Genomic DNA, 27,969 nt, shown 5'->3' on the forward strand with positions numbered 1-27,969 from the left:
GGCTTCCGGCGTGCGCGCGCGGCGGGCGGCGCGCTCGGGGGGCCCGGCGGAGGTCGGGGCGGTGTCGGTGCGGCCGTCGGTGTCGGTCCCGGTGCGGAGCCGTGTCGGTGTCGCCGCGATGGACACGCTGGGCAGGAAGGTGGTGGTGTGCGACAACGGCACCGGGGTGAGTCTCTCCGGGCGGCGCTGGGGCCCGCCCTGCTGCCGGGGCGGAGGGGAAGGGGAAGCCGGGCGACTCCCCCCGGAGCCGGCCCGGCTTCCTGCCGGCACCGCCCGCGGGCCGCGCCCGCCCGGCCCTGCTGCCGCCACCGGGCCCGGCCGCCATCCCGGCGCTGGCGCGGGCCCGCGGAATGAATGGGCGGGGGGGGCTGCCGGTCCTCGGCCGGGTGTCCCCGTGTCCCCAAACCAGGGGGGAGCCGCCGGGGGTCTGCGGTGCTGCGTCTGCCGTGCCCGCCCCCATCTCCTCGGCGCTCTGCTTTTACCGTCAATATCGTGATTTCTCTACGTGATCTGAGCGAGTCTCTCTGTAGCAACGAGCGTTTAGACAAAAATACCGATTTTCAAAAATTCTGAATGAGCGCATTATACATCGAGCAATCAGGATATGTCCTCTCTCTGCAGGATAATTACTTTAGAAAAATGTTTGGGGGTTTTGTTGTTGGGGTTTCGTGGGGGGGGGGGGGGGGGGGGCTTGTTAGATTTTTTTTTTTGGCAGCTGCTGTTCAAAACAGAGCATCATCCTTTCCTTAATACCTCTCTGATCTGCCACGTGCCTCCAAATCGGCATTTTTTAAATGAAAGGTTTTCTTCCCATCCTTTTCACCTTTTCCTGCCTCCATAAGCGTGCAGGCACCCGCTGGAGATCCATCCTTTTGTCAGGCTGTGAGGCACTCTGGCAGGAAGTGAAAAAGATACCATTTTAAAGCAAGAAGAAATCAGATGCTGTCGGTTGATATTTCCCCTTGGTAATTTTTTTTAGCAATCTAGGGTTTCCCCTAGTAAAGCGGTATTATGTGAAGAGTTAACATAGCTGGTGGTACATTAAGATCTTCTGAATGGCAAAAAAAAAAGCAGGTTGTTGGGGTTTTTTTATGTGGACATTTGCAATAAAGAAGAGGGGGTTTTTTTGATAAGCCTAGGAAAGAATAGGTGAGACAAAGGATGATGTTACTAGAGTTTCAGCATCTTAAATTAGAAGGTTTTCCAGTTAGCATCTGAAATTGTTGGAATGGTTCAGGAGGAAGAACATATTTGACAGTTCAGGGATTTGACAGTTTTGATGTCTTCATTTACCCTCATATAGCAAAAATTAATAGGGCTAGGGTTCTTAGCCTTTGGGCATTTTTTACACTATCATTTAGAAAAAGGAAAGAAGAAAAGATAGCATTTAGCATTTTCTTCTTACAAAGGCACATGGAAGCTGCTTTACATTTTTGTTTGTTCGCTTGTTGGGGTTCTGTGGGTTTGTTTTTGTTTTTTTTTTTTCTTTAATATTCCTACTGTGAGGCCCAGATTTAAAAAAAAATAATTTAGAGCTTCATCTATTGGTGCGATCCTTTATATGGCAATAATCACTGGGTTGTAAAATGTTTAGTGTATTGGTGGTGACAGCAGTGTTGTGCCTTGGCTGGTCTCAGGTGTGACACATGGGGTAGAAGCGGTTGTTCCAATCAAATTTCACAAACTGGGTGTGCCACACAGATTTCTTTACAACCTAAGGCATCTGTGCCTGCTGTTAATTCCAGAGACATCTTGGATCAATACATTTTTTCTCTTTGTGAGTTGTACCAGCAGGATATAAATAACCACAGGAGTGGAAAGTGCCTTTATGGTGCAAGAGGAGGGGCCTGTGTCACTTCAGCTGGTGTGGCTTTGGGTTGTGCTTGGCCTTTGGGCAGAACAACATGTGTCTGGAAGTACCCTGGCTACGGACCTCCTTGGGTGGGAGAGCAGAGTATCAGAAGTAGTTGTTAAATCAGTCAACTCGAAATATTTAGATTGAATTGGGATAATTGAACAAGGATTGGGATAACTAAGCTGGAAGAAAATTCCATTCAGTAAAACTTTTGAGTCTCAACTGCATGTGAAGATATCAAGTAGTTCTATATCATCAAACCAGTGTTTTGATAATAATATTTTTCCTATGTGACAAGAGATGTTTTAGGTCAGAGTGATTTAAGATACCTCATACTTAAAAGCATGATTGAAATGAAATCTCCTGCCAGGCGTCAGAAATCTTAGATAAAAAATGGAGAATATCTTTGGAAAAATCAGGTGAATTTTTAACATTAGGCTTGTCTTTGAAATTTACTGTTCTTGTTAGGCTGCAGTAGGACTTCTGATGTATCAGGCTGCAGCTTATCTTTGAGGAAGAGGTGAGGGACTAGAAGGAAGTTATTGCAACACGTAGTGTGGGAGGCAGGCAGTGGCACCTCAGAGGTCTAAAGCATTAGAGGTGGATGTTCTTATTGTTAGAGGCCAAACAGAAAGTTGCTTCTTGGCCTGTAAAATTGCTGTAACTGTATTTAGGGTTTTTGTTTGAAAGTTGCATCAGTGGAAAGGATCAAGCTCAGAGATCTGATAAGAGTATTAGTATTCATTTTAAAACCAGTCACGTGACCTGTTTGCAAGCTTCCTCATTCTTTTAGTTTGAAAGAACACTTATACATGCAAGTTCTTAGTGTTTGATGACTCAGTAGGAAGTGAAAGACTCAGTATAAACCACAGTGAAATGGAGAAGAAACTATATATGGTAAAAATTCTTACATACATAGGCTTGCACACAGGCAAGCTAAGTAGCTATTCTTAAAACATGCAGAATGTATAGCAAATGTGTGCAAAAACAAATGATGATGAAGTCCTTGCAGAAATGGGTAAATTCATGGAGTGCTCATGTTACTGTTGGAGACACGAGCATTATACTGAAATTGTTCAATAATTGTTGTGAGGGGTGTGCACAGCAAGAGGTGGAAGAGAAACAAGTGCACTGTACTTAAATTAGAGAGTTTCAAATTGAGAGTGGCAGGAACAGTGAGCATTTGGAAAGTGGGCTTTGGAAAGAGAAGCTATTCCAGATTACTGCACTTCATGACATTTACTTGAAGATTTTGGAGGATTTCCTATAAGGGACAGGAGGGAGAGGTATCTTATGTTTCCTGTACCCCTTCAAAAAATCTAAACCAGTCCAAAATCTTTTGTTACACAGATCTGTGCATTTACCTGTTGGTAGTTTTACCAAGTCTGGTTCTTCAGCCATAATAGCCAATGTTAGGCCATCATAAATCTACTGAATCAGCTGAATACTCAGGATTGTATCAGAGAGAGTACTACAGTGGGGATGCTCCCATTGATAGGGAAGCTGACAAACAAGGCTCACTTGTCTTTATCTTCACCAAATTTTTATGTAGACTGGAGGGGGAAATTTCAAATTTGAAGGCAAATTAAAATTCTGTCCTTTCTGTGTATGGCTGAGTCTATCAAAATTTGTAAAATGTCATTTTTAAGCCTCTCTGTTCTGGCCAGAAAGAAGTGGGAAACAGACTGAATGTCCAAGCTTAATCTCACTCATTGTAGTTCGCATTGATTAAATCTGGTTTTGATTGTGTTTTAGGCTGGTTGGAGAAATGACAATCTGTTTTTAAAATCTAGGATTTGTTAATTGCCAACATAGTTAATTTCCTGGGAAGATGCGTCAAGGTGTTAATGCAAAAAGAGGCTGGAAGTTGCTATTCATATCAAATAGTAAGAATTTTCGTGGTTTTGTAGGTCACCAGTTTTTAGGTCAGTATAGTTGTATGTGATTTTGAGAGGTGTTTTAAAGGTTGGCCAAGAGGCACTGATTTTTGTGCAGTAGTTGTTTTGGTTGCATACATCAGGGTTGCTATATAAATACTGGGGGTTTAGCAGGGTTTAAAAGTTTGAGTAGTGGAGCTTCTTGAGGGGAGCGTTTCAGGAGTATAAGTTCTAAGGATTTATTTAAATATTACTTATCCTGTTACTTCTGTTGACCAGCATGGCTGGTGGTGACTGTTAGGGAAGTTGCTTCATGCTGGGGAACAGAAAAGGAGGAAAAGGCTGTACACAAATACACGGTTGTAAAGATGCATGGAGGTGCTTATGGTTGTGCTTAGAACAATTTAGGAAACCCTAAGCTGGAGGATAGGATTGTATGGGCTGTTTCATAGAACTTCTTAGGAAACCTTCTTGACCAGGACCTGCACAATGAATTTTATAACAAGCATACCTACACACTGTAGCAGCAACAAAAACTGTGTGATTGCCCTTAATGCAGTAATTCGCTAAGCCTGAAAGGGAGCTTTTATTTATTTTATTTTTTTTAAATACGGACACTGTTGTTTGGACTGAGCTCAGCTCTTCAAAATATCACATACGTTTCCTCAAATTTAAAACTTCTGTTAAAGCCTTCTGGTGTGTTCAGGTATGTGATCCAGAAGTGCTTGTGGCTGCTCTTTGCTTTCTCATAGCAGCACTGCATTCTTGAATACACAGATAAGATCTGTATAACTCCTAGGTACGCCTGGCCTTAGTGTAACCGAAAGAATTGGTAAATACTTGCCTTTTTAGAGTACTCTAGGTTTGAAGTAGAATGAGTGAAATGAGTTGTGTACACAATGTAATTCTTCAGGTGTTCCAAACAGCTCTGCCTTTGGAGAGCAAACACTGAAGGAGTGAAAGAAACTAGGGTCGCAAAAGAGCAAAATAAAAATCCTTTCTCCCCTCTATTACCCCAGCTATAATTAAAATATCTCTTGGCTCTTTCTGTAATTGGCTGTCTAAATTTCTTTCCACAACAGGTGCCCTTTTTTACTGCAGTAAGGTGAATAATTACGAGCAACAGCACAAGTGACTTTTCATGTTACCGTTAGTGTAATGACAGAATTCCTGTCAGCTGCAATTAACTGTACTCTTTGCTTGGATAATTGTTCCAGTGGCAGTCTTCAGACCTTGCTTCAGAAAGCTCAGTGAACGTTTGGAAAATTCTAGCAGATGGCTTTTAATACAACCTGCAGTGGATAATAACGTTTTGGGACAGGGTGCCGAGGAGACTGTGAATTGCCTGTTCTTGGAGGCTCCCAGCACCCAGCTGGTCCCAGCTCTGAGCAACCTGCTCAGAATTCAGCGGTGACTGGTTTGAGCCCAGGGTTGGATGAGACAGCTCCTGAGGTTCCCTCCAACCTGAGGGGTCCCATGGTGCTGGGTTACCGCTGCTGCACCTCAGTGGTTGGGTAATTTTGCAGATGAAAATGTTTTTGTTCTGGCATGTTGATACAGTCCAGTAGGCGAACTGTGCATCAGAATAAAAGAGGAGTCTGCTCTGTATGAGCTGCGGGCAGAACCTCAGAGTATGATACATGGAAATATCCTATCAAAGTAGTATAGCTGAAGAGCAGAATTTGCTGATCCCCATGTACTAAACTTGTAACTTCTTGCTGGCACATTTAAAGTTTATATTTTACACCTGAACTTCCTCTAGTGGCTATTTTTTTATTGTTCAGTAAATTGTCATTGTTTTCTTAGTGTATATACTATCTTGGAACCCAGTGGTATAAAGCTTCCTTTTGTATATATTGGGGTAACAAACAGTCTTTCAGAGCATCCTGTTTGGTGTGAACTGCCATCATCTGAGGTTTTGGTTGTGCTGTTGGTTTTAGAAGTGCTTGCTGCAAACTTTATCCTTAAAGGAAACCCTAAAAATTATGACACTTTGAGAAATCCATCTGAATTGCTAGTTCACATTTGAGCACTTTTTATAAGGGCATAAAACTTGAATTTGCAAGGTTTTGGTTTTTTTTTTTCTGGTGCGTAGTTTATTACGCTGCTGTGTGCTCTAATTGGAGACGTGATTTAACTAGGTTTCATTGGTACTCATTGTAAAGTGATCCATTACAAAATTACAGATTTCACGTTGCTAGAGCACTTTTTTACAGAGTGGTAGGAAATCCCAATTCAGACACTGGACTCTTACAGCTTGCAACGTACTTATTAATTTTAATACTGTTTCTCAAAAATATGACAGTCTTGATTCAGAAAACATTCTGGAAAATAATTTTTTCAGTTTTAAAGACCTATGCATCGTCTAAAATGTGTAAAATTGATTTGAAAGTATAAATCAAATTGGTTTCCAGTGGGGCACATGCGCTTAAATTTTGACTTTTAATTTTTTACCCCAAACCAGGTTTGTATTGGTAAAAAAAAATAATGCATATTCTAATAAAATTATTTCTTCCTTTTCAGTTTGTGAAATGTGGCTATGCAGGCTCAAATTTTCCAGAGCACATTTTTCCAGCTTTGGTTGGAAGACCCATTATAAGATCAACTGCTAAAGTAGGAAACATTGAAATCAAGGTAAATGTTTTGATTGTTATTTCTTTCTGACAGATAAAAATATTTAGGGCAGCTTTTGAGTTGTGTAATGTTTGGAAGTGTTTTTTTCCTTAACTCCCTTTTATGCTGTTTCAGTATTTCTTGATTTGTTTCTGTATTGGATTTTAGCCTGTCACAAACTACAAAGTTCAGAAGAGGGTAATCTAAAGCACTGGAGGCCTTCAGATAGTACACCTGAGGAGGCAGCAGGTAGGGCTCGAGTGGTTCTGGGCAAAAAGGGGCTTCAAATGCCAATATGCAAATGATGCCAAGATTAGAAAGCAGCACTCAGACAGAAGTGGCTGACTGTCACCGAGCCGTACTGTGGGATTTTGAGACAATGCTGAAGAACTGCTGGAGCTTCCAGGTTTTTCTGTATGGTTTGCTTTCTACTCAGAGTTGATCATCTGTGATCTTGTATGAGATGTTTAACCTTGGTTGTGTTTGCGTTTCATTGTTTCTATGGTTTTTGTTTTCCTTTTGCTGTTGATGGATGTAGGTGCTCCACACCAGTTAGAGATGGAGAGGCTCTGTTCAGGCTGCTTTGTCTTGGGACATTATTCCAAGACATGGGGGGAGAACTACTGTTGAATTCATTTTCTGAAGTCCAGGGAGCTATAATTTTTCACTTATTTTGTAATTACAGAGTAATACTTCAAATGTTATTAGTTGCTTCTTCAATACAGGCTTTGGTAAATGTCTTGGCCCTGCTGTGGTCACATCCTCCCTTCTTGCTTCTAACCACACAATTCTCACCTTGTGCTGGTCATGCTGCTTGTGCAGGCATGTTGTGAGCCACTTCAGTGAGCTGATTCAGCTGAAAAAGAGGGATTTCTTGGTCAGGTGAAGTTCTGACTGCCTCACTAGACCGTCGTGCAAACTCCAGTTGGAGAGTGAGGGAGAAGCAGGTGGCAATGCAGAACTGTAGAAGTGCCCACTTAGCCAGTGAAGGTTAAGTAGGACCACACATATACAGGCATTCAATTGTACTTTCCTTATTTGCTTCTGAGCAGCAGTTTAGGAAGAGGAGAAAAAATCAGTCCAGTCTTGTTCCTTATTTTCAGAGCCCTGTAGCTGACAAGGAGAACTTGAGTTGTCGAGTTTCTGCTTCTGCCTGTAAAATGGTTGTAGAGTCAGCAGGCCATACAAGGAAGTCAAGAGGCTGAAAGACACTAGAGCTTCCCAAGATATGGTTGTGGGTTTGTCTTGTTGCTATCTCAGTAATGCTTTACTTTGTGTCAGCTAGGACAATTTGGTTGAGAGGATAGAAATCTTTCCCTTTCACAGTAGAGAGGATTTTTTTGTAAGGAGAAGGAAAACATAATCCTTTCTCTAGTAAGACTTGGGGAGAGGTATTTCTTTGAACTTAATGTGAGAAGCCTCCTTAAAGGAGGTCCTGGTAAAGTTTTATGAAATTATGCAGTGATTTATGAGTCTGAACTCCCCCCCCCAAAACTTTCTTGCATGAAATCTCATTGTTGAAGTAATGTTTTATTTCCAGCTGATTCAATACAGCCTGTCCTGCCAGTTTTGGTATCCTCTGATTATCTGATACCTTAATTTAATATTGTTACAGATAACAGTGTTATGTTGAAAAGATAGGAGGTAGAAGTGGGTAATTGCTATGATATCAGCAAAAGAACCTGTAAACTATCATTTTGCATGCATTGCTGGTCTTCTGCTTGAGCATGGATCATGTGGGTGTGTTTCAAAGAGTACAAACTGTGTCTAGATTCTTTCTAGAAGTTTTATATCATCTGCCTATAACAGCTTGTCACCCTTTCTTAAGGAAGCAGTGTATCAAGAGAAGAAACCCCTGCCACAGATACTTTGGATATCCCAGTAGGATAATACAGTAGAAAGACTTGTTAAGCATGAGTGCTGTTTTTCTTTGTGAGAATCTTGCAGATTTCCTAAAAAAATGTATTTTAGTGGATGAGTTTTATGCCAAAATTTAATTCTGGGCATACACTGTGAGTTCTTACAGGATAAGTTTAAAACCGAGTAAAGGAAGCTGGCAAGAAGATTATCAGTTTAACTTTTCAAAACTATTCAGGAAAGCTGCACTCCTGTGAAATTCAGAAATTCTGTGAAAGGAGCCTGGAAGCTGATCAAAACAGTGGTTATCATCCATTGAGTTACCACTTTCAAGTTGCTTTGACCATATTTTCCTTACGGATTCTCATTTCAGCTAGCAGCAGGGATATAGTTTTTTCTCTTACTCAGGAGTTCAGTTATTACTGGGATTATTTTGCTTAAAATTGCAAGTAAAACCAGAAGCATAGATGCTGCTCTTGGTTTTTACTGACCTACAAGTCTTTGCAGCAGGTTTGGGGGGTATTAGTAAGTCAGTACTAAGGAGTAGTTTTCAGTTCTTGGATATATTAAATGATTTTTTAAAAAAAATTTAAATTTAGCAATTGTCAGAGCTAGTTATGATCAATTGTCCTGTGCAGAGTCTTGTCTAGTTCAGATACACACCTTGCCCAGGGCAAAACTCCACTGTTACAGAATATTTATGCACAGAATCCTATTTATGACAGATAGGCAGATACACCAATCTTGTTTGCAGCCTAAGAAGCCTAAACATGACTTGCCACTGACATGTAGCAATAGCTTCCTTTAAAGAGACAATTTAATCTGGTGTCCTGATAATGTTAGTTTGGCCCTAACTAAACTAACTCAGATCATTTCCTGCTGTACATGCATCTCTTTTCAGCCTAATTCTACTGTGTACTTAAAATAATTTGAGAATTTCATTTAGGCGTTTTCTGACTTTCTTGCTTCTACCTTTTCTTCACCTTTCTTGACCTGTTGAAGTAGAATAACAAAATGATGGTAAGTGAGGTGCCCCTGTGCTTTTTGTTTACCATTTTTGCTTGATGAGACCTAGTAGCTGTTATGTTATTTTTTAAATGCTATTCATTGTTTTGTCTTGTCTTACATTTTACATTTGAATACATACTTATTTTGGACATTGTTCATTGCTTTGGTTTACTGGCAACTAATTAATGGGAATATTTTATGTATTGCTTTTAAATGCTACATAACCTGTAGTTTTGCAAGATGCAAGAATAACATTGAAAGATCGTGAACTCAGCATCTTTAACAGTAGAAATTACTTAACATTACAAACCAAGAGTTTGAAGAAACATTCAGATTTTCAGTAGACAGATATTACTGAGTACTGAAGTGGTGGAAACATTGGATGCCACAATACTGATTCGTCTCTGCAAATTTGGTTGTGTTGTCCTTCTTCAACTGCCAAGTGTACGTGTTTGTTAGTGTGCTAGTGCTGATGTTCTCAAGAGAGAACAATTGTTCTTCCCTTTAGCTTTGTTTTAAAAGGATGTGAAAGTTCTGTGCAACTTTCACTTTGCACCTTTGAATAGTGGTTTTTCCTGGGCTATGTCCTGTTGGGCAGCTTAGAGCCTCACAGAGCAGTGCACAAAAAAGGCTTCTGATCTTCTGATTCTTCTAACTGGTGGAGTTTGTGTCGTCTTAAATTCTCATGAGTAATGTGGCTGCATGGTGGAGTTCTCATACTATGGTTTCACTAGAGTGCTTTTGATTGAAAGTGTTGGAGTCTTGACTTTTGTCTTCTGTACAGTCAAGAGCTGAAGTGCAAGAAAAGTGCAAGTGAAGATCTGCTGTGCAAGGAAAACAAGTAAAACACCTTGTCAGGGAGAGAAGGTGAAAGAGGAGTGGTTTCACTTAAACTATTTCCAGTTCACTTCCTTTTTATATAGTTAACAATAACTGCTTAGGTTACTTCTAAAACACGCATTATAAAACCGGATGCCAGATTTTTTCTTGTGCATCTTTTTTTCTCTGGCACTGAATAGTAGGTTGAGTAACCCTCACTTCCAAGTTTGCTGTGCCACAGTAACTGCGAGCTGTCGTGGCATAGGTTTGGATGAAGCAGCTGGCTTTTCTTTTTTTTTTTTTTTTTTTTTTTTTTTTTTTTCCCAATTAATATTATTGTGGACACAGAGCTAATGATACCTAGAAATATGTTCTTACAGCCTAAGTACAAGTGAGTCAGTTTGGGGTTCTTTAGAAAAGTATGGGATATAATGAGGAGCAAAGATAAGATGTTACTGTGCATACTTCCTGTGGGAAATACGTGGGAAAGGAGAAGATGCAATGCTACTAATTTGAATGTGCAATGTTTGCATAACTAACGTTAATAAACAGATTGCTTAATCACTGTGAAATGACTATACAAATTGCATTAGTTGGTTGTGTTTGTGCAAGAACACATTACTGGGGTTTCTGGCATGGGACTTTTGGCAAGGAACAGACGAGGTTATATTGTATATTTAGATATGTCTCTTCACACCCTATTGACACAGGCAATATGTAAACCATTGTTTCTTTTAATGTCTGGTGTGGAACTTATAATCTCTTATTTGCTTTTGCTCCTGTTCGGTACGCTTATTCACCACTCATTATTCCTTTTTTGGTATTGTGCACAGAAATTTGCAACATGCATGGAAAAATATTCTGCCAATCCCACCTACTACCCTTATGTGCTGTTTTGCATCTCGGCTCTTAGAAATTAGTATTTGATAAAATAATTTGGGAGGTGCCAGTGGAGAAACATCCGTACTTACAAAGGTCTTTGTAGTCTCTAGCTCTAACAGGGTTTATTGGTTTCTTTAAGGTTAATTGAAAAAATCAAATCAATAATACTTATTTTGGAAAAGATTTAGGATAGGTAACAGCCAAATTTAAATATTACATGAAATATCCTCTACTTCTCTCCTAAGTACCTGCAAATGGTTCAAAAATGTGGGCATTGTTTAAGAACACATCTGGACACAGGCTGAAGCAGTTCACTGTCATTTTTGAGGAGTTTGGTGTTTAGCAAACTTTGTAAACACTGACATGTTTTTGTATTAAAATTTTACAGGATCTCATGGTTGGTGATGAAGCCAGTGAATTACGATCAATGCTGGAAGTGAATTATCCGATGGAGAATGGCATAGTTCGAAACTGGGATGATATGAAGCACCTTTGGGATTACACGTTTGGACCAGAAAAACTTAATATTGACACAAAAAATTGTAAAATACTACTCACAGAGCCTCCCATGAATCCAACTAAAAATAGGGAGAAGATTGTGGAGGTATGTCTGTCTAGTAGAAGCTGATATACAGTCATTGGAGCATTGCTAAGAGATTCCTTGTTCCAGCAACACGCAGTGACTGTCTGAAGCAAAGCAGTTCTGTTCTCTAACCAAAACTCATTCTCAGCCATAGGCGTGAATGCTACTGTGCTTAAATTCAAACCAGCTGATCTCATTCACAAGCTGTAAGCAGGCGTCTTGTCTCAAGCATTAACAGCAGCATTAAAACACAGAATTGGAAATACATGTCTGTCTTCACATACCCAGGATACGTTGATTACTAGCTGTTGGATGAATGTTAATTACTTTAAACGACTTGGACTTGTATAAGCCAGTAATGCAGAGGAGATTGGAGTTAGATGATGCTTACCAGACAGAGCAGTGTTGTTGGAGGTAGTTGAGAGGAAGGTGTGATGACAACCAATGCACTAATCTTTAATTAGTGCTAGGGATCATCAGTGAAAGCCTTCTAAGAAGGAAAGCCTGGTTCTTGCATCCTCAATCTCAGAGTGCTGCCCTGATGATCTAAGCTCCAGCTGAATGTTGTGTTCAGTGTAGGTTGTCAGATATATATTGTTTAGCTCCTGTACTATGTGATGAAGACTCAGTTTTGAAGAGCAGTAATGTTTGATGAGAACAAAATGTTTCGTTTTCTGTTTTGTTGCATTTTTTTCTCATAAGCATCATACGTATTTTCAATTAATGTAAGTTTGAATATCAAAGCTGGTATATATATTTCCACAAATTCATTGCTTAGTCTGTTAAGAATTTACATTTATCATTGCCTTTCCTTTGAAATCCTTTTGATGTCACAGCTGCAGTAGTGCTTTCTGCAGTGTGGCAGTGAATACATTTGCACTAATCCTTTCTTTCAGTGACCAGGGAGCAAATGAAGTCTGGCAAAATTGGGAAAACTTAAGTGAAAAAAATCAGACTCTGCAATCTAAATTTTTAAAATTTAAAATCTAAAAAACTGCATTTTTTAAGCAGTTGTGGACATCAGGGATCTATAACCTGAGTATCAGGTAATGCAACACTAGTAATATCATGTACTGTGTATCAGCCAGCTGTGGTGTGATAGGCAGAGCAGATTATTCTCGGTGGCCTCCTCATAGCAGGAATGGCTCTACTTCTTGTCCAGGCTTCTTTGCTTTTCAGTTGTCAACAATAGTGTTCTTGTTTCTGTTTTCCTGATAAATACAAAAGGATGGATTTTAGTTAATCTGGTGCCAAGTAATTTTATACCAGAAATTCAAGAGTCTAGCGTGGCCTCTGAATTCTGGTAGAATATTTGCATTGCTCCATTTGCCTCTTTAACACCACCCCAGAGATCATAGATACTTAATCATGATGCAGATTAGTGAGAACTAGAATCCATTTTTGTGAATTTAAATTTGAGTACACAGAAGCTCATTGTTTCTATTAATGTTTTTAATGGAGCACAATGTTAGGAGAACTTACAATATTTAGTTTAACTGCAACATATTTATACTCCTTCCATTTTTGACATAGCCTCCTCCTTTCCAGGGAGGCAAGCCCAGTGTGAGGTAGAGGACTGAATGAAGATAATCTAAAGCCTGCAGTAAATATAATAATGTCTCTGTATTTTGGGATACAGTGCAGAGCATTTGAGAAGAAAAGCTTAGTCATCTGGACCATATAAAGATGATAGATAATTATATATGCTATCCTTCATTCTGTTTCCAGTAATTTTCTTTCCTCACTTCATGGCTTTATCAGACCCACCTGCAATAGTAAGGCAGCAAGTGTTCACATGTCAGCTATTTTGTAAAATATATATTAGAAAAGTGCTTTTCCTTCCATAGCATGTACAAGACCCTGGTTGCTCCTCAGCTTGACAGCGTGTTTGCTGTTTGTGTCTATCTGCTGCACTCCCATTGTGTAACACCCTCAGAAGCACCCAGACTGTAGTGGCAAATCAAGAAGCTGTAGAGACGCTCGAGCACAGTCACTTCGTCTAATCCAACCTATGATTCCTTATATTTTTCCCCAGTTTTTAATTCTTCTTCCTTTCTGTACCCAGTTAGAACATCACTCGGTAGGTAATCAAATATCTGCTGTCATGTGAAAAAGAATCTTTTCAGGGAAACATCTTGCTCAGTATTTACATCTTAAGATTCGTTCACATACATGTCCAGTGTCAAGGCAATTTCCATGTCAAGTATATCTTGGAAGAATGAATGACAACACCCCCAAAGGTTATAAAAGGTTTTGTAGAGGCTTTTAGGGTTTGGTACATGTGAAGGCAGTAACTAATGCCATTTGAATATTGATTTTGTTGTATGAAGGTGATAATCTAGATTTTTCTTACATTATTTTTTCATTTAATAAGCACTCAGGTTGCTTGAAAATATCCATTGGAATAGTCTTGGGTTTAGACAATGACTGCTGAAAGCGGATCTATTTTGAGTTGCTGCCCTTTCAGCTGTTCCCTTTCTGTTCCTTTTCACACTGTTCTAACGGAGGAGGTTCTTTAAATAGTTCAGAATTCTAAAATTGTCAGGCATCAGCTTTTTGCTTCAAAAATATTTAGATATCTTTTACTTGAGCTGTGGGAGTACTTAGGATTCAATCAGTTTCTAGTCCTAGAAGTTGCAGAAGGGTTCACAAGGCTCTAGAGTAGCAAAGGCAAAACCTCTGTATGTGTTGGAATAATCAGAATTCATCCATTTTTCCTGGTAAAGCTTTTAGAGGAGAAAACTGCTGTACAGCATGATTTATCTACTTGGCCTTTTCTTGTGTGTTTAGAAAGAAGACAAGATCTTATAAACTCTAAATCCTTTAATCTTGGCCTGCTTCTTAACTGAAACTAGTTCAGTGATTAGGGAAACCTAGTGTACAAGACAAGCAGTTACTTTTCCTGTTTCAGTGTGAATTCTGCAAACCTGCAGTTTTCTCTCTGTAGTGGATTTTGCACTAATTTTAAAAGTTTGTCATTGATTGCCCTTTAAAGAAGGGAAGAAGGTGGTTCAGATCCAGAGAACCACCTGTGATCCTGGGCTTATTCTAGACTAAGATATGCAGGAGTCTAGTCTTTATTTGACATAGTCTGCAGTAGTACAAAGTCCGTATGGCTTAATACGAAGAATGAAAAATGCCTGAACTTTGTTTTAAAGCATACACCTTAAACAAACATTTTATTCCCAAGTCACACTTCAGTAATGAATTGTTCGGCTGCTCTACAAGTACTGCCTCCCACTCATTAGGCACTTTGGAAAAGTGAAAATTTGTGTAAAGCTGCAGAAATTGGTGTGTGGGTTTCTTTTGTTGCTAAACGGATGTGGAATATTTCATCTGGCTTGTCTGGTGTGAACAGGTAAGGTACAGAACTGAATGTACTCCTTAGTGTCCTAAAGCACATAGGGCTCTAATGTTTGTGTAGAATCTGTGTGATGAAATTTCTTGGGAAGTGTTTTTGATTAGTAAAAATACAAAATTCTAGAAATAACAGTTTTCAAACACCCATGAAATTTCTTTGAGGTATTTGGTCTATTTTGGAAGCTGATTTTTGCCTTCATCTTACAGGTTATGTTTGAGACGTACCAGTTTTCTGGGGTGTATGTAGCCATCCAGGCTGTTCTTACTCTGTATGCTCAAGGTAGGCAAAATTAACCTAAAATTTCTTTAGTTTACAAATGTGTTGTTGAGCCAAAGTACTAATATGGCATCACTGGGTCTTGGAGTCTTGGGCTTAATTCTATGCTGTTTTCTAAGGAAATTTGGCTCTGACTGGCATGCTTGCTTTTTGTTTTGAGGAACTATTTTTAGGTACCACTGTTGGTGTTACTTGGATTTTGCATGGATAAATGCAAAAACCTGGTTCCTCAAAACTGTTACTGTTCCAGGGTGTAATCATTTTGCCTTTGGCATCAAGTCTTAATGGCTTGCTTTGGATTTTCTGGAAAACGAAGAACTTTTTACCATGAGTAAGAGAGTAATTTCACGATGATCATGTGACTTCTGTACTGTTTTCAGGGGAAAAAATAATTAAATGTTGAGTCTTCTGCTGTAGATAAACTAGATTGAAATGGTCCTCAGCCTGAGCAGAAAATTATGGATTGTCTGAATTCAGTGGAAATTCTACCATCAACTTCAGTCCATCTAGGATTTTAAGAAGTTACTCAAGCACATCAGTTCTAATACCATGACTCCTGGCATCTGTTTGTCAGTGATTTGGTGTATTTACCTGTCACATGACAGGACATAAATATCTGAGTCCATTAACACGTCACTGTAGTGCCTATGTCCAAGACCAAAAGCAGTGGGGTTCTGGAAGGGTGGTTCTGCCATGCAAGTCATTATAACCACTTGAACCAAAACCACTTTTTCAGACCTGAATATTAATTTTATTTGCTGCAATGTGTGCTATTACATTTTTCCCCTTGGTTTTCTTTGGTTTGATTCCTTATAAATATTTAATTAACTGACATTTACAATCTTAAATTCTGCTGTAATTGTACATGTACCTTACTGTGTAGTACTCAATTACTTTGTGAATAACAGAATGTGAGACAACTTAGAGCAGCCTGCAGTGTTTCTACAAACCATCATCTAAAACAAAGCTGAAGACCTTCTAAGATGTAAAAATCCAGGGGCACATAAATCAAACATTTGATTTTGAAAATCAAAAAAAAACCCCTCCTTTAAAACATCCTACGTATTTATATTATTTCAAAGATTGAAGTAGTGGCTAAAGTTATATAGAGATGTGCCTCATTTCAGTGTACCACACTTTTAAGGTATCTCCTTAAAATATGTTTTCTTGCTTTAGGTGGCTTGTGAGAAACTATAAAACTGTTTTCTGATCAACTTTCACCATTGATTTTTGCCTCTTAATTGTAGAAACTTCGGTTTCTACACGTTCATGATACCTGTTTTGTATACCTTAGAATTTAATAGTTTGTGGTAAACTTTTTTTGTGTGAGTTGATTTTTTTTTTTATTCTGTGAAGGTGGATCTCATTCAGCCTAATGCCACCTCTGTGAGAAAATACTAGGTGTGTGCTGTATAGTCCAAATATTCTCTACCTTACAAAAGTATTTGGTTTTCTGAATACCAGTAAAAATCAACAAGTCCTAAGAATTTAACAAGGTAAACTTGTGGCTTGAACATCTCTAGGTTTCTTCATATTTCAGAAATTAATATAAGGCTGCACAACTGAATCTGTGGAGGAATTTGTGCCCCAATAAGCATTTAATGAGCATAGATATTCCCTTTAATTAGAGTGGAATTTAAGATGTCAAAACACCTGGTATAATTGTGAGCGGTAGAGTTCTAAACATCTAGGTAAAAGTAAAAGTAATGCTTCTAAAAAAAATATATGAAAACATTTGTTACTATGACATCCTGAAGTTTAAAATCCACTGATGACTGAGGGAAGAGAGGTTGTGTCAGGTTACAGTGAAAAATCCTATCTTAAACTCACTACTGTTCTGCTCTATTTATGGAAGTGCTAATAAAAGTTGTACTGCCCCGCCATTCTTTTAGGTTTGTTGACTGGTGTTGTTGTGGACTCTGGAGATGGTGTGACTCACATTTGCCCAGTTTATGAAGGTTTCTCTCTCCCTCACCTCACGAGACGGTTAGATATCGCTGGCAGGGATATCACTAGGTACCTCATTAAGGTAAGCTGGGAAGAGGGTTTAAGGTTGTGGCTGGTATCTGTGGTATGTTGGTTCAAGTCAAAATCCCTTGACAGCAAGAAACCACTCTGTGTTTTTCCTTTATTATTCATATGTTAATTACATAAAGAACTCCTGTATTCTCTGTATTGCTTCAGTCTGTTCTTACTGTGTTTCCTCATCTAAATCACATGTGATGATATTGATGTTATTCACAGACATCACATTTTTTTAGTGGCAGTCTTGTAGGAAGGGAATTTATTCCATATTTGGGAGGGAAAAACTTGAAAGTTGGCTTTCTCAATACCTAAAGTGAAAGCTAAATTGTGTTCTTTCAGTTCTACTCATCTATTTTCAGAAAGGCTTTCTTACAGTGTGGAAAATAGTGTAGTGATTCTTCCCCGATTATTAAATAAGAGAGCATGTTTGATAGACAATTCATTTGTTTGGGTGTTTTAAATATAAGCAACATCCTGGACTGACAAACTTTATGGTTAAACTGGAATGCGGGAATGTTCTGAAGTGAAGTTCTAAAGATAAGAATTATTTTAGGTTTTTTTCATTTGTCTTTGTGCTGGTTATGTTGAAAGTTGTAATAATGAAGAGAATCTCCCATTTGGAGTAATGCTGCTGCCTTTCTGGGGATAATGGATACGCTGGGATGGATTTGTTTTAATACCCACATTTGCAGCTAAAAAAGGGAGATGAACAGAGATACGTGTTTAAATGTACCCCTCTACGGAGAGATCTGGACTGTTCTTCTCATTTCCTGCTAACCTGCTGTGCTCCCTCCAGCTCCTCTTGCTGCGAGGTTACGCTTTCAACCATTCTGCTGATTTCGAGACAGTTCGCATGATCAAGGAGAAGCTGTGTTACGTGGGATACAACATTGAACAGGAGCAGAAGCTGGCACTAGAGACCACAGTTCTAGTTGAATCCTACACGGTAAGTGTCTCAGGACAGCTTTTCTTGTCCTAGACTTCCTAGGTTAAAATTCAGGTAGCATTTAGCTTTGATTCCTTTACAATTTTTCTTGGCAATAGCTCACTTCTCAGCCTGTAGAATCAGATTAATTGGTTCTGCGGAAATCTTCTACAGGCTTTTTTCAGATTTTCTGTTAGACTTTGTACTCATTTTTGTCATTGTAGATCTTTGAAATTTCAATGTTCAGGAATTTGTAGAGAAAATGGACTTATTCTAGCATATGAAATTGTTTCATCTTCATCCATCCAGCAGTGAGACATGAGAATGATATCTGGTGTCAGGAAAGGTAGACTTGCTCCTAGTGGATACTTTGTGATCATAGTTGGAAAAATTTGCAGAAAAGCATTATTCTTGCTGTAAGATAGTTTTTTAAATTGATATTAGGAGTTGGTGTTGCAAGGAAATATTCAGTAGGTCAATATCGATGTATCTGGTTCCTAATGTCTCAAAGTGAATTGCAGAGTGATTAAAGAATTCGTATATTCTTTCAGTACTACTGAATGACTTCTTGCAGTGCTGACAATTATCAACAATTTCCTGTGTTAAAACATTTGGGAGCAATGTAGGTCATTTCCTCTTGTTTTTTTTTAGTATTCAAGTGGCTAAAAGTAGTCTTTTCAATGGTGTTGTTTCTTCCCTAGCTCCCAGATGGCAGGATTATCAAAGTTGGTGGAGAACGGTTTGAGGCACCAGAGGCTCTCTTCCAGCCTCACTTAATCAATGTCGAAGGGGTTGGTGTGGCTGAATTGCTGTTCAACACCATCCAGGCTGCTGACATTGATACCAGGTAAGAGCAGAACGTTTAAAATTCTCGGTCTGGGTGCAGGGGTGATGCAAGAACTAACTGTCTTCAAAGTAACACCTTTTGCTTTAGACACTCTAATGTGTGCTCCTTAGGGAGGGTGTATGCTGGGAGTGGGGCTCAGGCTGAGCTTTGGAAGCTTCACAGGTTGTCTGGAAACTATTTGGGTAAGAACGAGCAAAGATAAAATCTTGAAAGCACAATATTTTTTTATTTCTGCTTTCTGGGAAAGCACGAGCAAGTCTCCTGAACTTGTGCAGTCTGTCTTTGTGTAGTGACTGTTTTTTAGATTTGTATTTACTCCCCTGTCTGTAAGGTACCTACAGTAGTACTGAGTACACTATTACAACACTACAAAGACTTTTTTTTTTTTGCGTCAGGTCTGAATTCTACAAGCACATTGTGCTGTCTGGAGGGTCTACCATGTATCCCGGGCTGCCTTCACGACTGGAGCGGGAACTGAAACAGCTCTACCTGGAACGAGTTCTGAAAGGAGATGTGGAAAAACTCTCGGTGGGTATCGGGTGGCTGCTGCATCCGGAGGGTGCAGAGGCTTCCCCTGAATCCCCACTAGAGGGAACCAAGTGGTCAGAAATGACAGAGCCTGCGGGTGGCCCTCTGCAACTTGCAAAATCGCTGCCTGTCGTTCCTCACACCCTGCGTTTGCTTTGTACATACTTGCAATGAAGTAGTTACCTTCTAGACCCTGCTAGTAGCAAATAATTCCTGAAGTCTTGGGTTGGTTCGAATGTAAAACAGGCTGATAAATGCCAGGACACAAATTGTAGTGTTGGTTAAACAGAGCTAAGGAATTGCTGTGCCTTAAAGTTGTCATAGAGAAAAAAAAAATAAATTTTTTCAATCTGTGAAAGTTTTGGTTCATACTACAAGTGAAATGCTCAAAAGTGAGAGGCTAGAGTTCTAACACGCTTTCAGGTGGAGTAATTTTCCATTGGATACTGTGATAAGCAGGCAACAGCTGCACACTTTACAGAGGTAACAGCGTGTTGTACTGAAAATTCCTTTGAGTGGAGTTTCTAATGGTGAACTGAATTGAACTTCCCTCGTTCTTAATACAGTGTTCTCTGAAGATCTTCTGTGGAATGAGTCAGTTGTACAGAATGTTTTACATCTGAGACAGTATTTCAGTCATAGCTTTGTACTCATTTTTGCTCGTGAAGTTAGAGCTTTAGCACTGAAGAACTTAAGGGAATATTAATTAGTTAAGCTGGTTTAGATTGTGTAAATTGGTATAATTCTAAAATATTCATGATTTGATGATCTGGCAACTTCTGATAATTTTAGCCATCAAAGATTATGAATTATTTCACTCTTTACAGTGTTCCTGAAATGCAAAAATTGGGTCTTTAATTTTTTGTCAGTATTCTGACGCCTGGGCTTTTTGTCAATATACTGAAAGTACAATTTTTGGGCAAGTGTCAGTAGTTGTGTCTAATTTCCAGTGCAAAGTCGTTATTTTACTTTGGTTGCGCAAGCTGGAAGCTCGCACAGAGGGCCCTATGCTAACATTTCAGTGTTTTAGTTGCATTTTTCTCACAAGACAGTTTCCACTTCATTGTTCTGGTGGAAAGCCCAATTTTATTTTGCAAGGCTTTGTTTCAAGAATCCTAGTAACAGTTTCTGTTCTTTTTCTCAGAAATTTAAGATCCGAATCGAAGATCCCCCTCGTCGGAAGCACATGGTGTTTCTGGGGGGCGCCGTTCTAGCAGACATCATGAAAGACAAAGACAACTTCTGGATGACCCGACAAGAGTACCAGGAAAAGGGAGTGCGTGTGCTGGAGAAGCTTGGTGTGACTGTTCGATAAATCCCAAAGCTCGTTCCTGTCACATGTCTAAAGCTTTTTTCTTTCATTGCCAATCTCTGAACTCACTCAGCTACATGCTATGGAAGGGCCTGTCTGTGGCCTTTTGACCCAAACGTCAGGTTTTGTTCTGGTTTCTTGGGGTAGCTTTTGTTAAATGTTTCTTAATGTGGCTAAATTTGACTATTAAATCTGACCACTTCCCTGCACACAAAACGGAGCAAGAGCAGCCTGTCTACTTCATTGTTCCCTCCCAGTAGGCAATTGGGTAATTCTGGTAGGCTTTTTCTTTTGGGTTTATTGCTGTAGTCCTGCTAGCTTTTGTCTCTAGTTCACAAGGGGTTGTGTGCCTTTTTTAGCATAAGAAAACCTTTAAACAAGAGTTTTTGCTATTGGATCATTGTGGTGGTTATCTTTGCATCTTTATGCCTCTCTCTACATTAAGTTTGCTTTTTTCTTTCCTGCAATTAGGAATTTTGATTAAACATTGTTAAAAACTAGTTGAAGTAGCTGGAATGACTTTAACACACTGTTTCGATGTAATGTGGTTTCATATGCACTGCTGCCTAAACTGGCTTCTGAGGTGGTTCATCCTTAAAGGTGGTGGTGGGGCCTTCAGACTGTATTTCTCTAAGTGGGAATGTACAGTTGCCACAAATGGAGAAACACCTGATGTTCTGGCAAACGTACATTTGTGGCCTTAGGTGTCTTTTTTCTGGAGAGAGGAGACAGGTTTGAGCTGTTTTTCTTTTTTGTTAAGGGACAGCTGGGGGGTCAGCCTGACCAAAAATGCCTCTTTTCATAACTAAATTTTGGTATTGTGTTGTCTTGGCATAGGAAGCAAGAAGGTTAAATTAGCTATTCTGTAATTGTTGAAGAAATTTAGATATGCTGAGACAGGAGCCTCTAAACTTATTGAAGAGATTTAATACTTTCAGAAATGCTTGTGAAAACTGTAACTATAGAGATTAAAACCCCCAGAACTAAGTTTTAAAAAGTCTGATGTTTTAAGTGCTTGTATGTACATCAGAAGCACTTCCATTAAACTTTACATTAACCTAGTGCCAAGTAGTTACTGCAAATGAGTATTTCAATGACCAGTGTTTATTGCAGCAAGCTGATATTTATAAACAACCAGTGGCAGTAGGTTATAAAGAATGACTTATATTTGTTCCAGTTAAGAATAATATTGAAATACAAGATGTTGGTTGGTAAATAGCCACAATTCATTTTATCCAGTCTTGATTTTTGATACTTAACATGGGATGGGAAAGGAAGTGAAAACCAGTGATGAAAATGCTGTTTCCAGAAAGTACATTAAAGCTGAGTTGTTTTAAAAAAATGGAAGTTGTCACTAGTAAGTATCAGCCACCTTTTCTGAGTATAGTTGCCTGTATTTTTTTTCCTACTAGCAGACTGGTAACTCTTTGCAATAAAATCTGCCTTACATTAAGCATAGCAAAAACTGCTTGCATACAAATGCTAGCTAGACTTAGTTCTACTTTGCTTTCCATAGAAATAGACTGGTTTTCAAAGCCTACCATAACATTTAAGCATAAGGAAGTCAAGATCTGCTCTTGACTTCCAAACCTTGGAATGTATGAGAGATGCTTTCATATACTTGCCATTTGTCTACATCTTTACATTAATAATTGACCCCAGGAACATGGAAATATTAAACTCCCTTGGATTCTTAAAATGTGCTTCCTTTCTAAATTGAGCAGACAGCTTCCTTTGGCTGAGCGAGCCAAAGGGGCAGAAACCATGTCTGCATTTCTTTAATAACAAGACAAGTCACTGTAGTATTGCTAGTAATGACCATTTAATTATAGGTGGGTGGGGTTTTTTGCAGCTATATTTACTCTTAACTTGAACAATATGAATTTACAGGCATGCCGGTCATGCCTCAGTGCATGCACTTAAGCAGTTACTAGATTTTTGGGGACATGAATGTAAGGGGTACTCCGATTTCCTGTAGTCTTCTAAACATTTAATACACAAGACTTAAAAATGCTGTGGGCTTGCTTTAGAGCTATGATTTCTCATGTGACTGTCTCTGGGCTTTTCAGACAGTGTTGGGAATCATGGAAATAAACCAAAGAATGACTTAAAAACTTTTTTAAATGACAATCTGTCATGTGATTTTTCAAATCTAGACCTTGATCCTGCAACCCCTTTTCTAAACCATCTTCTCCCCTGTCCACTGGCTTCGGTGAGGTATGTGCATGTTTGAGTAAAGGTTTTGGAATTTGGCCCCTTCACTAGAGAACTTCACAGCACCATGAGTAATAAATGTCAGTTGATTGTGCAGAATCTTGGGTTTCCATGGAAACCATGTATATATTAAAAAAAGCAACTAGCATTTTATATTAACTGTGATCATGGATTCAGAGGAACACATTCGTAATCCAGATACTGAATGGGGTGTTCCAGTTGTGCTCAGTGTGGTTCTCCATGTATGTGTTTGCACACACAAGAGTGTTGTGTGTGTGTTCTCTCAGCTGACAGCTTCAATACTGCTATGAAAGCAATCTGGTTTTAAAGTCTTTTTGAAGACCAAATAACTTGAATTGTATTTGCAAAATGCTTCAGCTCCTATAAAATTAGAATAGAAGATGCCGCATCAGTTGTAAGTTTTTTGGGAACATCCTATTTTTAATGTTAAGCTGCTTCAAACCCTCCCCTCCCCCAGTGTTCTAGGATGTTAACCAGTGTAACACAGATGGCTTTTTATACAGTTCTGAATAATGTTAACAGACAACACTGGTTGAGACCATGAATGGAAATAAACATCTATTTAAATTGACAGGTCTTTTCAATACAAAAATAAAATCAGATTTTTTTCAAAGTAGATTATGTTTGCTTTGTTTCCTTTGGGAAATCACAGTTCTGTCAGTTTTTCTCTAACTTAACTTCCATCACAAAACCATCATGAGCCGCTTTTGCTGAGGAAATCTGACGTGACAAAATAACACATTCTCTACTGATTGCTGTGATACTCCATTCTTTAGCCAATATTCCACTCCCTCCATCCTTTTCTTTAAAAAGAAAATAAAATCCTTATCCTTGGACGGGAATCTTTTTCCAGATCAACCTCCATACTGCAAAATGGGAAGAGCCCTCAACTTGTATTGACCTCAGCATCCTTGGCTAAGGTCAGAAGCCACAAAATGATGCCCTGTTTAGGAAAAGTCTCCTTGCCATTGTGACTTCATGTGCTATTTCACCTGCATCCCTTATTTTAGCTGATAGAAAAAGTGCATATGGCGTTGACCTGTGGCATTTAGGAGGACTTGAGTGGATTAGTGACTGGTCCACCACTCATGATGCATTTATCTGGCTTTTGAAATGAGCTCAACCAGCTTCTTCCCCGAGTCCATTACACATGCTGTGCTGGAGGAATGTTCCCCAGGCATCTTGTTCCTAGTAGGATAATGGGTTTGCTTTTCTTAGATGGAACCACTATGTGCAGTTTGGCTCTGTATGCATCTGCCAGTGGCTGGGTCAAACACTTGTCATCTTAGGGACAGATGCAGATAGACAGGATTTTAATAGAAAAAAAAATAAAGCCACCCTTAACCCCAAATCTGTGTTTCATCACTGTGCATTCTTGGGAAAAAATAAATACATCTGGCTATACCTCTGCTCAGTACTAATTCATGGTCCCTGCTCCTCCCACTTGGCTTGTTTTGCCTGACATGGCTTTTGTGTGGAAAGGACTAAATACAGCTCAGTTGACATTTGCTAGTCAACTTTTTCAATAGTGAATTCCTCCCTGTGGGCACTTCAGCTATTTTCCACAAACAAGTGTCATTAGCTGTTTCAATACTGTGAAAGATCTAGTTTCGAGGGATTTTTTGGTTGTTATTTGGGTTTTTTTTTTTGGTTGGTTGGTTGGTTTGGGGTTGTTTGTTGTTTTTTTTAAACCCAAATATATCTGCTTCTACATTCTAACTCTGGGGAGAATGGTATTAGAAAAAATTGGACTTTTTCAGCAAGTATTTAAGCTAAAATTTTGCTTTATTTGGGCCCTACTATGTCATGCTTGTTCCTTCTTAATGGGTTGGTTTGTTGTCCTGATGGTGTAAGTCACCACCACTTTGCCATTATAGGCCTCAAGAAAAAAACCCTTCCATCCACAACAGGCTGCTTATTTTGCTTCTTACCTTCACTGCATTGCAACACTAAAATAGTTCCTTAATAACATCCTCCATGTAAATTGCTTACCTTTCTGTAACCTGGTGCTGCAGCCCATTGAACCAACTAACAACTGCACAAAACAAGATTTCTGTGCGTATCTGCTTATTGTCGAAACAGCCGGAGAAGAGTTTCTTGCCTTCTCTGTGCCTCATGCAGAATTCTGTTGTGGTGCTGCTGGAAAAAGTAGAAGTTCAGGGGGGAGAAGCAGGATGGGGCTTTGTTTCCCAATTGGTTTGTTTGGGTTTTTTGAAATTTCTTTTTTCTCTCTGGAAGCAACCTTAACATTGAAGATTAGGGAAACAGTTTCTATTCTGGGTCATAAATAAAACATATTAAGAGTCTTAGCAGAGACTTGGAATGATACTAAGGGCCATCTTCAGCCACAGAACCCATGTTCCTTCACATACCTTTTTTAAAAATTGTTATTAAGAAAACCCCTCTGTTCCCTAAAGCCTAGGAGTAGTAATTAAACTGTAGCTGCAGGAATAATGACTGATATGGGCCCCTTGCCTACACCTTTTAATCTCCGCACCCATCTCCCATCTGGCTTTTGTTTGCCCTAAAGCTTAAGTGGTTTCAAGATCCTCCTCTTGCATGCATGTTCTCACCATGTGCCCATTTTAAATCTCTCCAGGTATTTTAACGAATTAATTAATTGCCAGTTGTTGACCTCAATGCAAGTAGATCCTGTAAGTCCTGACTCACATCAGGCACTTTCCTTAGCGCAGCAGCACGTCTGGGGGCTACTCCAAATTGAAACCTTAGCGTTGGCCTGTAACTTTCTGTTCTAAACCACTCTGTGTAACCCTGATTTTGGCTTTCCCTGCCAAAGCAGGAAAAGCAAGGGTGGCATTAAGGACATGAAAGGCGGTATTTTGGGAAGCACCCAACCACATAATCTCCCTGGAATATTTTAGGGTTTTCCTGTTGTAGTGGGTATTGGCACAAATCATGTGGGACTAGCCCAGTAAGAGCAGGTGGGATTTATGCTAGCACCTGTAATAACTGACAGATTTGTCCCCTCTAAATTCTTCTTGTAAAAGAGGCATTAGGGCTTCTTATAGCATTGCTGGGTAATAACCTGGAACACAAGCCTCTGAAACGTGGTCACTGCTGGAATCCACATAGTGCCATGTGAGAACAAAATGCGGTAATGATAATTGCTCATTATCTAATTATACAAGAACTTAGAGCCCCAGAGGGTGAAAACTAATTAAATGGTTATCCACTCTTAAAATGGCAACCAAAAAATGAGGAAAATTCATTCTTTTGGCTCTTGTTCCATTACTGTCAGCAAAGTCATGTGTTCATTGAGAAGTGAATGAGATAGTCCAGGATGGACTGAGTTCTCTCCGTCCTGCCACAGGGATTGAGGCAGGAAGCTTGCTTTTAGGAGAGTACTCTGCTTAGTCAAAACTACCTCAACTCTTGAGCTACAACCCAGAATGAAGGAGAATTCATTGACCCAGGTTACCCAGGAAGGCAGCCGACGCTGGCCTTCAGAGCAGTATGGGTCACCTTTTACATTTGCTTGTGCAGAATTTTAAAGATAGATACCTGGACCACTTGGTCCCTTGGTGTGGGTGTAGTGTGCTGAGGGCAGGCCTTGGTTTTACCCCATATTGAGGAGTGGTGCTTCCACCTAGGAAAAGTAGCTGCCTGTCAAAAAAAAAAGCAGTGGCATTTTTCTATGATTGAAGACCCTGCAGCTTTGGCTCCAGCAGTAGTAGACCTCTGTAAAAACCCTTATCCTGCCAAATCTGACAATGATTAGCATCTTAGGCCCTAATTTAACTTTCCAAAAAGTACCAGACAGCCCCTACCTCATCTTGAGCCACATGCCTTCCTTTGGCGCTCTCATTCCTGCATCTCAGCATTCATATGCTACTGCTGCCCTGGTAGAACACCAAGCCCCTCACTGCTTAAACCAGGGTCCCCCCTATACAAGGGACATGCCAGCCTTTCCAGGGCCAACACTGCTGAGCTGCTGTTCTTGGGGTGCTGGAGTGAGATGAAGGCAGACAGCAGGCGTGGCTCAGCAGGACCACACACTTCAGCGTCTCTCACAGCGGTGCTCCAGCAAGCAACAGGTGCTGAGCTTCTGTGGGATTTGGAAATGCAGCGTTCCCCTGCCTGTCCTGCCTGTGTAACCCGATCCTGCAGGCATTCTCAAAACGCAGTCTGTAGGCTATAAAACACACCTGCGTGGTTATGGTGCTCTCTGGTAGCTCACAGCTCACACCTGGGACACCGTGGCAGACGCTGGTTTAGAACTGTTGGCTTCGCAGCGAGCTACAAAGCCCGGAGATCTACCGCACCAGAAAAGCCCCCTCTAGCATAACCACCAAACACGAGAAGCAGAATTTCTGCCCTTTCCAGAGCCTGGGACTAATGATTTTAATCAGAAAAGCATAATTTGGATTAGGAATGAAAATTCAGTGAGTGCAGCGACACCCAGGCAGTTTCTGGGGAGCAGCTGATGCACTCTTGTCCACATTCTTGCAGTTACAGGGGTGTGTATATTTTTGGGTTGCCATTGATTGCAGAGCTATTAGCTGGATGTCTTACATATTCAAACTGACTTTTCCCCTACTTTCCCAAAAAGCATAATGCAAGTTTCTGCTGTTAAATGTGGGGGGTACTAACTTGGGAGGTAGGTTGATCCCTTGTAAACCAGAATGCTTGCTATTCCTGGAGGTTTTCTTAAGGAGTGGAGTGGGTCAGAAGGAAGTGACTCCTTATTTTTTTAATTACCCACCCCCCCGACATTGTAACACAGTTGTTGCTTTCAAGAATATGCATGGTCTGTTTTCTTCAGACTATTGGCTCATCTGGTAAAATAATTAGCTGTTAGGCAGACAGAGGGAAAGGATCACATCTGCACAAGACAGGAAGACTGAGACAGTAGAAAGAGGAAAAAAAATTCCCTGCTTGAATCACAGCTGCCCACCATGCATAGTAACAGAGCTTGCCAAGAATATTCAAATTGATTTAGGAAGAA

General features: G+C 39.8%; 1 protein-coding gene across 2 annotated transcripts; it reads left to right on the plus strand.

Moving 5' to 3' along the window:
• The first annotated feature begins 23 nt into the window (after nt 1–23).
• Nucleotides 24–23,619, plus strand: ACTR2 (actin related protein 2). 2 transcript variants are annotated; one of them, XM_048298851.1, is made up of 10 exons: nt 24–166; nt 6,256–6,366; nt 9,208–9,222; nt 11,300–11,515; nt 15,062–15,134; nt 17,024–17,160; nt 17,953–18,102; nt 18,783–18,928; nt 19,324–19,456; nt 20,601–23,619. In XM_048298851.1, the coding sequence occupies exons 1-10, from the start codon at nt 119–121 to the stop codon at nt 20,769–20,771; spliced, it is 1,200 nt and encodes a 399-aa protein (XP_048154808.1). In that variant the 5' UTR covers nt 24–118; the 3' UTR covers nt 20,772–23,619. The 2 variants fall into 2 exon arrangements, with proteins under 2 accessions (XP_048154808.1, XP_048154809.1); XM_048298852.1 differs by lacking the exon at nt 9,208–9,222.
• The last annotated feature ends 4,350 nt before the right edge of the window (nt 23,620–27,969 follow it).

The sequence above is a fragment of the Corvus hawaiiensis genome, chromosome 3, assembly GCF_020740725.1.
Source record: "Corvus hawaiiensis isolate bCorHaw1 chromosome 3, bCorHaw1.pri.cur, whole genome shotgun sequence".
Taxonomy (NCBI): Eukaryota; Metazoa; Chordata; class Aves; order Passeriformes; family Corvidae; genus Corvus; species Corvus hawaiiensis.

Bases quoted from the DNA above. Each gene is read 5' to 3' on its own strand.
- ACTR2 (XM_048298851.1), top strand. From the start codon at position 119: ATGGACACGCTGGGCAGGAAGGTGGTGGTGTGCGACAACGGCACCGGG. The intron at 167-6,255 runs GTGAGTCTCTCC...CTTCCTTTTCAG, and splicing joins TGTGCGACAACGGCACCGGG to TTTGTGAAATGTGGCTATGC. The intron at 18,929-19,323 runs GTAAGAGCAGAA...TTTTTGCGTCAG, and splicing joins GCTGCTGACATTGATACCAG to GTCTGAATTCTACAAGCACA.